The sequence below is a fragment of the Herpailurus yagouaroundi genome, unplaced genomic scaffold (genome assembly GCF_014898765.1).
Source record: "Herpailurus yagouaroundi ecotype Mexico unplaced genomic scaffold, PumYag 164, whole genome shotgun sequence".
NCBI lineage: Eukaryota > Metazoa > Chordata > Mammalia > Carnivora > Felidae > Herpailurus > Herpailurus yagouaroundi.
This window is the reverse complement of record NW_024412405.1, coordinates 47,080,610-47,095,597: the sequence shown is the minus strand read 5'-3', so window position 1 is coordinate 47,095,597 and position 14,988 is coordinate 47,080,610. Positions and strand designations below refer to the sequence as shown.

General features: G+C 36.3%; 1 protein-coding gene across 7 annotated transcripts in view; it reads left to right on the top strand.

Moving 5' to 3' along the window:
• The window catches only part of TDRD3 (tudor domain containing 3), a 103,388-nt gene that overhangs the window by 48,631 nt on the left and 39,769 nt on the right, over positions 1-14,988 (top strand). For all 7 annotated transcript variants that reach the window (XM_040487406.1, XM_040487407.1, XM_040487403.1 and 4 more), the window contains exon 10: positions 12,865-13,715. In XM_040487406.1, the coding sequence (XP_040343340.1) occupies positions 12,865-13,715 (851 nt within the window). The remainder of the gene's footprint in view (positions 1-12,864; positions 13,716-14,988) is intronic.

Sequence of the window (14,988 nt, the reverse complement as noted above, 5' to 3'; positions counted from 1 at the left end):
CTTTATTGGGAAGTGGGGGAATAGTAACAGCACCTAGCTGTCGGGTTGTTGAGAATATCAAATTAGATATGGCGCATAAAATGCTAATTACAGTGCTTGACACTTAAGCCTCCACATAACGGTAGTTCTTCCACCAGCACCACTACCATCATCTCCATGATTAGCAACAGTAGCAACAGCCTCCTTCACTCATCACCTCCTCGTCTCCACCCCCACTGCTCTACTCCAGGCCTTCATCACCCCGCCCCTGACTCCTTGCAGAACTTTATCATCCCATTCTCCATATTGTGGTCAGCGATCTTTCAAAACACAAACTTAATCCCACTACCCTCTTGCTTAAAATACTCTATTATCTCTTCTCATTGTCAGAATAACATTCAGACTCTGCTACGCATAACTGTTTTTGTGGTGTTCTATTACTCTATATCCTGTGGGTTTTGTGAGAAGTAGTATTTACTTGGTTGACATTACTGCCTAATTTCAAATTCTGCGTAATATTCAGTTGTAAATAATATATTTAGATATTGGCAGATACAATATTGGTGGTTGATGGGTAATTGACATGAAGTTTCATGCTTTTGATAGTTGTTAGGTGTCTTTTTTGGTCTTGTTTTCTTTTAATCAGGTTTCAAGTCAGCTTAAATAGTTTGGCTTATAGATTTATAGGTCAAATTTTAAAGACTGAAGAATAGGAAGTATGGGAAGGATATGCGATATAATGGTAATAGTTCAATTAGAAAAGCAGGAAACTAAGTCAGGAAAAGAGACTGTGTATGTGTTAGGCTACGTGTTCTTGAGAAGGGTTTCCTCAAGAAAGGATTGCCCAAGTAGAGATCTTCCTTGACTTAAGATAGGGTTACTTACTAGTAAACCCATCGTAAGTTGAAAATATCGCAAGTCAAAACACATTTAATACACCTAGCCTAAGGTGTATACACTGAACATCATAGTTTAGCCTAGCCTAAGTTAAGCGTGTTCAGAAAATGTACATCAGCCTACAATTGGGCAAAATCATCTAATACAAAACCTATTCTGTAACAAAGTGTTGAATGTCTCATGTAATCTGTGGAATTCTCAAATGAAAACACTGTGAAAATATTCTGCAGTGCTGCACATGTAATGTCCTGATTCTAAATGTGAATTTAGTAGTTATTTAAATTTGATAATTATATACAAAAATTGTATGTGGATTTAGGGATAATTTTAGTGAAAACTTTTAAAGGAAATATATAGAAAGTTGGTTAAAATTAGCTTACCAAAAATTCGAAATGCACTTTTTAAAACATGTCTTAGAAGGACATTTTAAAAATAGGAGCTAAGAATTGAGGTTAATAAATTCTTTGATCATGTACCACAGAAGTGTATTATTTCCTGTTGTATCTGTGTTACCTGATAAGTTTAGAAAAAATTAAAAATATAGTCAACAAAAGAAAAGGAAAATGGCCCATGGTCTCATCACCATATTCTGTTTTTGTTTCTGCTTGAGATCATACTTAAATAACCTGCGTTTTTTTCCCAACAATAAAATATAACTCTATTTCTATGTAATTATATATTTCTGTCAGCATGATTTTTAATGGCTGCATAGTAATCGATTATAATTCCATTAATGCTGTTAGTAATTTGAAAGTTTCCAAATTTTGCTTATAACAATAACCTTCTAAAATAGTCTTTTAGTTAAATTTGGTTAAATTTACATATTGATGATTATTTTTTCAGACAAATGTACAGAAATCAAATTATGTGGCATACATATTTTTAAAATATGTTAACCATGCTATCAGTTATGACATATAATTCATTTTCTTTGGTGCTTAGATCTATAGAAGAGATACACAGCTTTGCTCAGAATACTAGGACAAGTGAGCCTCTTTTTCATTTTTGCCATTCTTCTGTTTTCCTCCTCCTCAATTAATGGTCTATTCATTTAAGCATTTAATGACCATAAAATAAAATATGTGCCATTATTGAATATCTACTATATGCTGGGAACTGTTCTAGGTGCTTTGCATACTATTAATTAATAAATCGTTTAATCATCTGCAAATGCAAAAGATACATTGTTATTTCCATTTGACAGATAAGTTATAGGCTTGAAGATAAAACATATTACCCATAAGAACTAAAGATCTGGAATTTGGACCTCTGTCTGTCTGATTCCCAACTCAGAACTCTTTCTACCTTGCCCCATTTCTAAACATCTGTTGGGTTTTTGGGGAAAGAGCAACCGACAGTTTAATTTTAAGATACACCAATTTTTAAAAACCAAGAAGAGACATCAAGCAAGCAGTTGTGTTTAGAGATCAAGTAGAGGTGGAGGAGCCAGCAAAGGAAACTGAGAAAAGAGCTGAAAGAAGTAGGAGGAGTATGAGAGTGAGTGAGAGACGAGATGAAAAGTGTCCATTGAGTTTACATAGCATAAATAGCACACAGGTGAATGTTAACAGCAGGCTGTGGGAGAAGAGGCGGGGGTGAGGGAATGCCCTGTTTTTTAGCTTTTCCTCATTTCTGTGGTGTAAATATTTCCACTGTGGCTGATCTCAGACAATCAATAGTTTAACAATCAGCTTCCAGATTTTCTGAAAATTTAATGTTAGGTCTTACACAATGTTCACATTGGGTCCAGCACACCACTGATTGAAGACCTTGACAAAAATAGTGCCAGTAAAGTGGTAGGATTGAAAGATAAGCTGAAGGATATCCAGCAGATAATTGTTATATGGATATTAAAATGGTGATTTTGAAGAGAGTGATAAGAGAGAACACATTTAATATCGCATGAAAAAGTGAAGCTAAATGCTTGAGATGATGGGTGATTTCTCTTCCTGCCTATCACATAATATTTTTTAAAGTTTACATTTTATTTTTACAGTATTTGGAAAACATAATCATTTAATAAGTACTTGTATTTGCATGTACCTACAAGGCATAAGATATAGTCCCTGTTCTTATATTTTGTAATCTAAATCAGGACTCATTCAGAATAAATTTGTAGAGGAAAGTTTTTTGTTTTTGTTTTTGTTTTTTTTAATTGAGGAAACAAAGTATACAGATTTTGAGCTGATAGACTAATTTTCAGAGCCGAAGAGTTTTGTGATTATTGCAGAATATATACAACATCTAAAGACAGTTTACACAAAAAGCCCTGATTTGTATCATATTAGAATGTGTTATGCTTCATTTATGATGTGAGTTCATGTACTAATCAGTTGAGACCATCTTTTTGTAGCAAATACCTTTAAATTTTTTTTTTTTCAACGTTTATTTATTTTTGGGATAGAGAGAGACAGAGCATGAACGGGGGAGGGGCAGAGAGAGAGGGAGACACAGAATCGGAAACAGGCTCCAGGCTCTGAGCCTTCAGCCCAGAGCCTGACGCGGGGCTCAAACTCACGGACCGCGAGATCGTGACCTGGCTGAAGTCGGACGCTTAACCGACTGCGCCACCCAGGCGCCCCTGTAGCAAATACCTTTAATGACTTATGTTTATTTTGTTTCACTTGTTGGAGGATTACTCTCAGTTTCAGCTATTCTACCAGAATCATTTTCTGTATCAGTAGGTAACCTGTTGCAGTGGGGTACTGTGGCTTTTTAAAAATAGTATTCTAGCGTCCGGCTTCAGCCAGGTCACGATCTCGCGGTCCGTGAGTTCAAGCCCCGCGTCAGGCTCTGGGCTGATGGCTCGGAGCCTGGAGCCTGTTTCCGATTCTGTGTCTCCCTCTCTCTCTGCCCCTCCCCCGTTCATGCTCTGTCTCTCTCTGTCCCAAAAATAAATAAAAACGTTGAAAAAAATTAAAAAAAAAAATAAAAATAGTATTCTAGCCCATAAATGGACATTCCTTTGCTTTTTCTCTCTAAAAATTCTCCTTATTTTCATTTTTTGCCCCTAAAAATAAAGTACCTTTAAATGTCACTAGCATATTTTGGCTTCAAATTGTGAAAGTTCTCATTTTTGTTTTGCTATAGTTTTCTGTGAAATTTGCAAGAAATGTGTTACAAAGATAATGTGGAGTCTAAAATTATCATAGTCATGATCCTGGAAAATACTAATCAGCTTGGAAGAAAAGATCACACAAGTTAAGTTTAGTTTCTTACGCTTGACAGATATTTCCTGTATGAGAGTTTTAGTTGTTCTGACACACCATCCTTTGAGTTTTTACAAGTTTGATAATAAGTGACATTTTAGTTGACGTTTCCAGTGTGTTTTTGCAGTACACATTGATATTTGAGTTAAAGCAGAAAGATACACATTGTATTTCTAAGTGGTTTGTGACTCACAAGTTTACCATCTCTTGTATAAACTCCCAGTTTATCAACAAGGGGGACATTACCTGACTCAACTGAGTCGACCAATGAACAGCTGAACGAAAGGCATCAGTGGCAGTGAGTAGTATGGGGATGACAGTAAGGCTGCAGTGCCATGTTGGATTAAAAAAATTCTTGTGTTATTATGTGTCCACAATATGCTAGGAAGATGAAATAATCCAGGTTGAGTTTTACAAGAAACACAGAAGTATGACTGACAGTGCTCACTTGGTATTAGAGTTGGTTGCTGTCTGTGGGGTTGAAGGAGAAAAAGTGAAATCTAAGTTGAGGTCTGAAGAGAAGCCAGAAGGACGACTCCTGGGACACCTTCGGGCACTGTGCAGGCATGCAAGGATGTGTGATCAAAATATACTGAAAACACTCAAGGGGCCCCTGGGTGGCTCAGTCAGTTAAGTGTCTAACTCTTGATTTTGGCTCAGGTCATGATCTCATGGGTTCATGAGTTCAAGCCCCGTGTCTGGCTCCACACTGACAGTGCAGATCCTGCCTCTCCCCTCTCTCTCTGCTCCTCAACTGCTTGTTCTCTCTCTCTCTGTCTCTCTCTCTCTCTCTGTCTCTCTCTCTCTCTCTCTCTCTGTCTCTCTCTCTCTCTCGAAACAAATAAACTTAAAAAAAAAAAAAAAGAAAAGAAAACAGAACAAGACTTTTCTCATTTACCAGGAAACAAAACTCTGTTTTAGAGTGTCTATTAGTTACGGATGAAGAAAAGGCCAAACTGGCTAGAAAAGCCCTCTGAAGAGGACATTATGCGTTTAATGTGTTTAGGGGTAGAAGAAAAATTAAATGAATCCAGTGGCATATTTTGCATATGAGATGTGTGATGAAGCTATACTCCTGCAATTTGTTTATAAGGAAGAAAAAGAAGGAAAATCAGCTGAATTAAATATATGTATTTTCATTTAATGAATTGACCTGTATAGCAAATGCTTTTTTTTTTTTTTTTTTTTTTTTTTACCCTGGCAAAAATATTTTTATGGTAATGCTAACCTGTGTTCTGTGAGGAAATACTGAAAATGACTCCTGGTTATTAATGACTTAATGTTACCAGCACAATGGTATTGTTGTTGAGGATGTATAGCAGGGAGGTTAATACTGGAGTCTGGAACCTGAGTGTTCGGTTAATCCCAGTTCTACCCCAGTTCATTGTATGCCCTTGGTTAAGCTTCTCCCCCTTCCATATTTGCAAGGTGAGGGTGTTCTTATAGTCGTACCCTGAGCTAAGCTCATTTGGTCATTTACCTATGTGAGCAATCCCAGTGTACTCCCTGAACTATAAACCTTTTGTTTTCTTTTGCACCTGTAAGCACTGGCTCGGACTCTGCCTGCCTTTTGAGCAGGACTGGAGAACGGGCAGCAGTTGTACTGTGGGTGCACGTTGTGTTTCCTCAGCGTTCTTCTATCTGTTCGTTTATAGCAGCGGTGATTTTAGGCGTCGCACCCACCCTTTCTTTTTCATGGACTTTTTTCTCTCTGTTTTTGAACAGGATTTGCGACACTAAAGGATTAATTCTGTGAACACTGAGTATCACACATGTTTATTTGTGAGCTTAGCCTTAAGCTTAACGTTCATCACAATTAAGAGAGAGTATCAGGAAAATTAAAAAAAGAAAAATTACGCCTTTGAGTAATGAAAGAAAATGCCATGTCCAATTACTAATGTTCATTTTTGTGTCTTTTTTTCTGGAATTTGCTGTTTTTATTTGGCATAAAGGACATCAATTTTGGGGTATTGCTATTTGTAACTGTTCCTCCCTTGAAATTAATAATTACCAGTGATTGTGTTTTTACCTAAAATTGGGCCTGCCAAGATTTTTTTAGGAACACATTAACTCCACGAAGCAAGTTTCCAGGCCAGGACTTTTGCGCATGCTGTTCCTGCTCTTTGGACCACTCTTCTCGACTTTATTGCATTGCTTCTCATTCTTTAGAGCACAAACGAAGCACGGCTTCTTCAGAGAAATGCTCCCCCTGAGTTGGTATATACCCACTCCTCCCAGTTTTATATAAGAGTCTATATATCTCCCTCTTTGTCTTTTTCACAATTTTAAGCTGTGTTATTAGTTGGTTTACTTATTTGTTGTTTACTTCTTCCCATTATACCTAAAGCAGCACCGGATAGAGCACTTAGGAGCCTTACTACTGCTTTGTATACAATGACTAGAACGGTGTTGATGCTTGTCCATAGTCAGTGCTCACTAACTATAGTACAGAGTAACTTAATGAAGGAAATAGGTAGGTAGCATTAGTCCAGTTTTAAAAGGTAACACAGCTGCTTAGTGGTAGGACTGGGACTTACTTTCAATTGTCAGTCTAATTCCAAAGGCCCTATATGGGCCATAAGAAAAGCAATTTCACAAATATTTTCTAATTGATTCTTCACCATAATCTTGTAATAAATATAATTATCCACACTTTCCAGATGAAGAAACTGGGGCTCTTTGGGACTTTATTAACGACGCATCACTCGGAAGTGGGAGAATTAATTTATTTTGCTTGAGCTCAGTGTTTATGTGGTGTGCAGTCTTTCTCTGTAATCACTTGAACTCAATCTAACTCTGTCCCAATGCTTTCATGCAAACCTTTCATACAGAAAATAATACAGGGAAGTGTATTTTCTATTTCAGTATTGCCCTCTTAGCTGAGCCCAGGTGACAGTGTTAAACAGATAATGGTTTTGAACTTGGAAACTTGTTCCATGCCCATTGCTTTTAGTAACTGTATCTTTCTTTGAGCAAATACTTACTGAATACCATCTGTTTGCCTGACTGTTGTAGCCAGGCACTGGAAAAAAAAAATGCCAAGTAAGGCCTACACTCCACCTTTAATTTGGTTAATACTTAATAATATTTAAAGTACCCTCCTTTAAGAAAAAAAAAACATGCAATATCAAAAAGAATGAGATAACTCTGGGTACTTACTTGGAAAGATATGGCAGCTAGGGAGCCTGGATGGCTCAGTTGGTTAATTTTACAACTGACTCGGGTCATGATCTCGCATTTCGTGGGTTTGAGCCCCACATCAGGCTCTGAGTTAACAGCTCAGAGCCTGGAGCCTGCTTCCGATTCTGTGCTTCCCTCTCTCTCTGCCCCTTCCCCGTTCATGCTCTGTTGTGTGCGTGCGCTCTCTCGCTCTCTCTCTCTCTTAAAAATAAACATTAAAAAAAAAAGTATACTACAGCCTATGAGATTTGGGTGAGTCTGCCTTTTTGTTGTTGTTTAAAATTTAAAAATATGTATAGATATATCTGTATGGCTTATATAAAAAGGAAGAATAACCTCTGAAATGTTAATAGTGTCCATCCCTAGAGGTGGAATTGGTTAGGCAGAAGGTAGTACTTTTATTCTGTATGTATTTTTTATGATAGGATTATTAGCAATTTTTACTTTTTAAAATATTTATTAGCATTTTCTAAGATAGAAACATTTTAAAGGGTATATAAAAGAAATTTTATCTAGAGAATGTTTATAATATTTTAAGTAGAAAACAGTATTAGAGTAAGATTTTGATTTTCTGATCTAAATTTTCTCTATAATATGACTTACATAATTTGACAGTAAAGTTTTTACTAAAGCATTCTTTCTGCCCTATTTGCAACAACAAGCACAACAAAAAACCAAACGCAAACAAAAAATAAATAGAGTCAGGTAAGGATCCTAACTAAAGTTAGGGATTGTGGTAGGGGAGCCGTGTAAATAGGGAAGTGCCTTACCATCCAAGTGTTTTTTAAATTGGCTTGCATGATTATAATGCTAATAGTAATCGTAATAATAACAGTGACCGTTAACATTTACTGAATGCTTATTAAAGCCAGATACTGTTCTAAGTACTTTGCATGTATTAAACTTAGTCAATCCTTTGAGGTAGGCTCTACTGTTATCCCATACCTTAAAGATGAGGCTCAGAAAAGCTGTATCTTACCTAAGGTTACAAAACTATTAATTGGCAGAGCTGTGGTGTAACCTATGCAGCCCTTCTGCAGAGGTTGTACCCACACACTTGCTGCCTCTGGGTGTCAGTTTGTGAGATTCTAAGTTCAGCCAACTGTTAATAGGGGTTTCGGGTTGTTTTTTTGTGTGTTTGTTTGTTTTTTCTTGCATTAATGGAAAGAGATTATTAATTTTAGCTCAGGATTCTGGTAATATCCAAAGTTTCCTGGTATCCAAATTTATTTTTTCAGCCCAACAGGGATTAGGAAAGAGCCTTTGTGATTGCTGCATCTCACCAGAAATGAACAGATGTAGGTGACAGAATTGTAACTAACATGTTGTTGGTTGCATTCTGTTTTGTTTCTCTAGGCAAGCAGCTTCGCATAGTGGAAAGTAGTGGTTTCGTTAGATTTGAGTTTAAATTCTGGCACCAACATTTTCTAGCTTCTAGGCTTCTTTGTTTCTTTTTGTAAAATAAAGATAATACTGCCCTTCGGAGTGGTTATGAGAATTACATGAAATAATGTAAGCAAAAGACCTTCTAAGTAGAGTTGTCAGGCACATAGTAAAATCTAAATAAATATTAAGTCACTTCTTCTTCTGGTAGATGTCTCAGAATAAATTGAAGAGTCATCTTGGGAAACAAAACGTACTTGATTTTCTACTACAAAATGTAGGTACAACTGTGACTGCAAAATGAATATTCAGCAAAGAAATATTAATAGTTTAAGATGCCTGATTAATTCAGCACATTCTTATATACAAACCAAATAATTTGTGGCAATTAATAAAAAATTTTAATGATCCATGCATTTCAACTCATGGGAATGTAAAACATTATAATCAGTTATCTTATAAACATACATTTGAAACTCGTGATCTAGTGTAATAAGAACATTTTATCATAAGTCAGACTGAACTCATACAGCAATCTTTTATTAGTTTTTTTCATATGAACTTTTTTTAAAATTTAATTTAATTAATTTTTTATTTGAGAGAGAGAGAAGAACTTACTGGGGGTAGGGCAGAGAGAGGGAGAGAAAGAGAATCCCAAGCAGACTCCACACTGTCAGCACAGAGCCTGATGCAGGGCTTGATCCCTCCAACTGTGAGATTATGACGTGAGCCACAATCAAGAGTTGGACACTTAACCAACTGAACCGTCCAGACACCCCTCATAAAAGCTTTTTTTTTTTTTTTTTTTTTACTTGACCGGGCTCAGTCAGTGGAGCATGAGACTCTCAATCTCAGAACAATGAGTTTAAGCCCCATGTTGGGTGTGAAGCCTACTTAAAAAAACAAAAACAAACAAACAAACAAAAAACAGAAAAAAAGAAGAAGATGAGGGTATCACTTTGATCTTTTAGATGTCACAGTTTCGTCTATTTTGTGATGAATTTTTCCATTATTTTTGCTAATATCCCTTTTTTTCTCCCATTAAATACTAAATGTTACCTATTTCTATTATGTGTTTGTTTCATGTTTCTTCTTCAGGTCTTCAAAAAAAAAGCCTACATTTTATTCCACTGCCTATACAGAAAAGTATCTCGGTATATTTATTATTAGAATGACTGTAGACCTGGCCAGTAGTGTTGAGTAGTATTTTGGGTGGTTTGAAATCATCATGCCTTTGGAAGAATGTGGCAGAGAGCAAGTAGATTCTGAGTGGAGAACTGAGGAACTTTCTGTTTGATTTTGGGGTATTTCTTTATTTAAAATCACATTTCCCACAATTTAGTAATTAGGCATATTCTGCTATTTATTTAATATGTTAGCTCAGTTTCAAAATACCTACTCTGTATCTGACTTCCTTACGTAACAATGTAGGACAAAAGATCTTAGGGTTAAGGAAGTTCAAGAATGATGAAACATTTAAGAACCTTCCTTTCTTGACTTACTTTTATTTTATTTTTGAAAAAAATGGATGTATATGAAAACTATATTCTTTCAAAAGCACAGTTGTATTTTCTGCCTTATTTAGTTTATTTCTAAGAGCTATTTTTATTTAATTTTTTTTAATGTTTATTTATTTTGAGATAGAGCATGCACACACATGCTCACGTGGGTGTGAGAGCAGGGAGGGACAGAGAGAGAATCCCAACCAGGGTCCCTGCTGTCAATGTGGAGCCTGATGCAGGGCTCAATCTCAGGAACCATGAGATTGTGACCTGAGCCAAAATCAAGAGTCGTACGTTTAACTGACTGAGCCACCCAGGCACCCCACTTAGTTAAAAGAATAATTTTTTTAATGGATTTTTCCCTGACAGTATTATCTCAACATAATAATAAAGTATATTCATATATAATGTATATTATAATATACAATGAATGTGTATTAGTAAATTACTCATTTTATTTTTTACTCTAATGTACAACATCAATTAAATAAATATGGCAATCTTTTTTTTTTCCTTTTAGAGGAATTGAAGTCAAGTTCTCCCATATTGTGTATACATGGTTATCCAGATCCCTGTCTGTGGTGCAGAATACTTAGTTACTCTCATGATGACCTAAGTTATTTGTGCTTCCTGACCATCATAGATATTGGTGGCCCTTAATGGAATAATTTAAGAAAAAATCTATTCCTAATCATAGTACATCCAAAATGCTTACTTCTGAAATATCTAATCAAACCTAATTGACGACAAATAAAATACCTTCATATTTGACTTATTTTGGAAGCTGAAAATTGTCTTCAACTCACTGTACATGGGACCTCTCTCTGTTAAACAAATCTCATAACACCTGTATCTGAAGATGGCTGGTGGGGCCTATTGATAATGTGTGTGAAATGCTAGCGTGTCATGCTTAGTACATAGCAGATAGTCAGCAAGAGGCAGCTGCTGTTTTTATCCTCCAGTAATGAGTGGAACAAATGCCAGTACATGCTTTATGCCGAAAATGCTCATTTGTGTCCTGCTTATGTTCACTATTCTTGCTTTCCTAAATCTTCACTCCTGGATAATAATGCCAGCAGAAACCAAAGGTGACCATTTTTCTTCTCTCTAAAGAAGGATTTAATATTGACTACAGTTGTTAAAAATAGGATAGTTGTGTTATATGTATAAAGAAAATCTTGGGAAAAGTGATTTTTAAAAAACATCCCTGTAAACAGTCTTGGCTACTATTTGAGATCTTGCATATTGGAAACATGTATTCTTTGTCGAAATTAATGGGTGATTTGGCTGGATGTAGAATTGTACTTAGGAAATAATTTTCCTTTAATTTCAAAGACATTTAAAGCCTATTAGACTGGCTTTAGCTTCCAGTGGTTCTGTTGAGAGGTTTCTTGCCAGTTCGAGTCTTGATTTTTACTGTGACTTGTTTTGTCACTCACGAACTTTTAAAGGTCTTCTCTTTATCCCTGTTTGAGACATTTTACCTGGTACCGTTTGCCTCTGGTGGGTGTTTGAAAATGTATGGAGACAGTTTTGTTCATCACAGTAACTATGGAGGACTCTTTGATTCTTTAGCATTTAGTAACTGGAGGTCAGAAAGGTTAATTTTCTTGCATTGCAGGAAACAGTCTCACCCAAAATGTCATTAGTGCCACTGTTGAGAAATGTTGTGACCTTGTGTATGACAAGAGAAACAAGACATGTACATCAAAGACCACTCAATATGTTTGGTAATAAGGTTACAGACATGCTGTGTGAAACAGTGAAGGAAGAAAGTGTAAATGGCATTGTTACTAATCGAAATAGAATGAAAATCACTACATGAAATACAGCCATTAAATTATCTATGAGTATATATTTACCATGTTACTGCTTTGGGTTTCTAGTTTGACATTATCTGTGCTATTATGCTTAATCATATTTTTGACACTTCTTTCCATATTTCCAAGTAGAGTTGTTCTTAATTACTAAGTCAAAGAAATTACTCTTTTCTGTAAGTAGGGTATCTGTTTGTACTCTTTTTTAAAAAAATTTTTTTAATCTTTGTTTTTGAGAGAGAGAGAGACAGAATCAGAAGCAGGCTCCAGACTCTGAGCTGTCATCAGCACAGAGCCTGATATGGGGCTCGAACTCATGCACCATGAGATCATAACCTGAGCTGAAGTAGGACACTTAACCAACTGAGCCACCAGGTGCCCCTGTAATCTAAACACTTAGCAATTCTAGATGCAGAAAGATTTGAGGAATAACATTTTTGCAAAGGCTAGAACCTGACTGCCAATGATAGCTGTACATATTTAAATTGAAGTGGGATTCAGGAAAGGGTTGAGGAGGGTTGTACTTGTGTTCTTTCATAGCAGCTTCTGGGTCAGCAGTTTGCAATTCTGTTTCATTACTGTTTTGGGGAAGTGAATTACCAGAACAGCACATATAGATAGCTATGTTATAAGAGTACAAACATTCAGGGACAAAGACGAATTCCTTTTGGATTATTCTTTACTTCATTAATGCAGCTGACCAGGAAAACTACATTAGAAATACAGAACTATAAGGAAGCAGAGAGGGATTAAGATAATGAGGTGGGAAGGTAGTGGAAAATGTTAAAATAGCAGTTTGATAATTTGTATTAATATAATTTGTTGATATTTTAAAATAATTCAGTATTAATTCAGAGTCTTCATTTTAATATGCATATAATAACTTTTACTTTTCAGAACCTAAACCACAGCCGCAGCAGCTTCATCAGGGACAACACCGATTGTCAAATACTGAGCAAAATGGAGTCAAAGATAGTAATCAACCACGGTATCTGCCTCGAAATGATACCAGACAGCCAAGAAATGAAAAGCCTCCTCGTTTTCAAAGAGACCCCCAAAATTCAAAGTCAGTTTTAGAAGGCAGTGGATTACCTAGAAACAGAGGTGCTGAAAGACCAAGTACTTCTTCAGGATCCGAAGCATGGGCTGAAGAGAGAATCAAGTGTGATAGACCCTATTCTAGATATGACAGAACTAAAGATGCTTCCTACCTTTTAAGCTCTCAGCACAATGATGGTGCTTTTAAAAAAAGGGATAACTCTATGCAAAGCAGATCAGGAAAAGGTCCGTCCTATGCAGAGGTGAAAGAAAACCCACTTCCTCAAGAATCCATTGACTATAATAATCAAAAACGTGGGAAAAGAGAAAACCAAACGACAAATCCTGATCATTTTTATGACAGGAAACCACGAACAATAAATAACGAAAGTTTCAGTGGTGTAAAAATTGAAAAACATTTTAATGTAAATACTGATTTCCAGAATCCCGTCCGAACTAATAGTTTCGTTGGTGTTCCAAATGGAGAGACAGAAATGCCACTGAAGGGCAGGCGAGTAGGACCTATTAAGCCAGCAGGACCCATCACAGCTACACCCTATGATGATAAAGTATTTTACAATAGTGGGCCCAAAAGAAGATCTGGGCCAATTAAACCAGAAAAAGTACTAGAATCATCTATTCCTATGGAGTATGCAAAATTGTGGAAACCTGGAGATGAATGTTTTGCACTTTATTGGGAAGACAACAAGGTATGCATGCTGTAAGGTTTTCATATTCTAATGTTATTAAATGTCACCTCCTAGTGAGACTGTAGAAGGCCATTGCTTTGGGACTATGAGTTTTGTTCTATGGCTGTATCTGTTTAAAGTCTTTGAACAGATTTATAGATACGTAATTTATAAAAGAGGAAAAATAAAATATTTAATATTTTTTATGGATCCTTATAGAGAATCAGTCTCATAAGATTTGGTTAAGTAAGGTCTGATTTTAGATTGCCTATCGGAATAGTATTTAAAAGCGATTAAGTAGAGTTGATCAGTTATTTCACTTACCGAATGAACTGTCAATGTTTGCTTTTCTTTCTAGTAAAGTTATACTGATTCACAAGGAAGAAAATGAATTGAGTGGCACAGAGTTAAATTCTGCAGATTACATTTAAATTAAAGAAAATATACAATCAGCCTACTTAAAGAAATAACAGAAAGGTTAATTATTTATCTAATAATAAATGATAATTATTATTTTTTTTTAATTTTTTTTTCAACGTTTATTTATTTTTGGGACAGAGAGAGACAGAGCATGAACGGGGGAGGGGCAGAGAGAGAGGGAGACACAGAATCAGAAACAGGCTCCAGGCTCTGAGCCATCAGCCCAGAGCCTGACGCGGGGATCGAACTCACGGACCGCGAGATCGTGACCTGGCTGAAGTCGGACGCTTAACTGACTGCGCCACCCAGGCGCCCCATAAATGATAATTATTAAGCCAATAATTTAAACACTCTTTAGTTCTACATTATATGCTGACTACAGTGGAAAGAGGGAAATCATGGAGAAAAGGTAAGGGAAAGACAGAAGATGTGGTCAAGAAGGAATACGGTGGATTGGTTAAAAGAGCCTGGGTGAGAGGGAGAAGACCAATAGAGAACAGGAAAGGAAAGAGAAAAAAGGAACCCTCAGAGAGAAGGACCCTTGCACATATTTTCCCTTCTGCCCAACGTACTCTTCTACCAACTATTCTCATCATTGAGAGCTTGGTTGCAATATCACTTCCTAGAGAAGCCTTCTTTGACCTGCCCCCTCCTCCCTTCTACACTGTTGTCTTTCTCAGTGCCTTATTCACCTTCTAAAACTTACCACAATTTGTATTTTTAGTTTTGGTTCTTGGATTGATAACTCCTTCCCCTACCATAATTTCGAGTTTCTTGAAGGCAGGGCTATGTCTGTCTAGTTTTCCTCTGCAGCCCTGCTTCTCCTGTAATATAGGGATTTCATAATTATTTATGGACTCTGTTAATTAGTTAA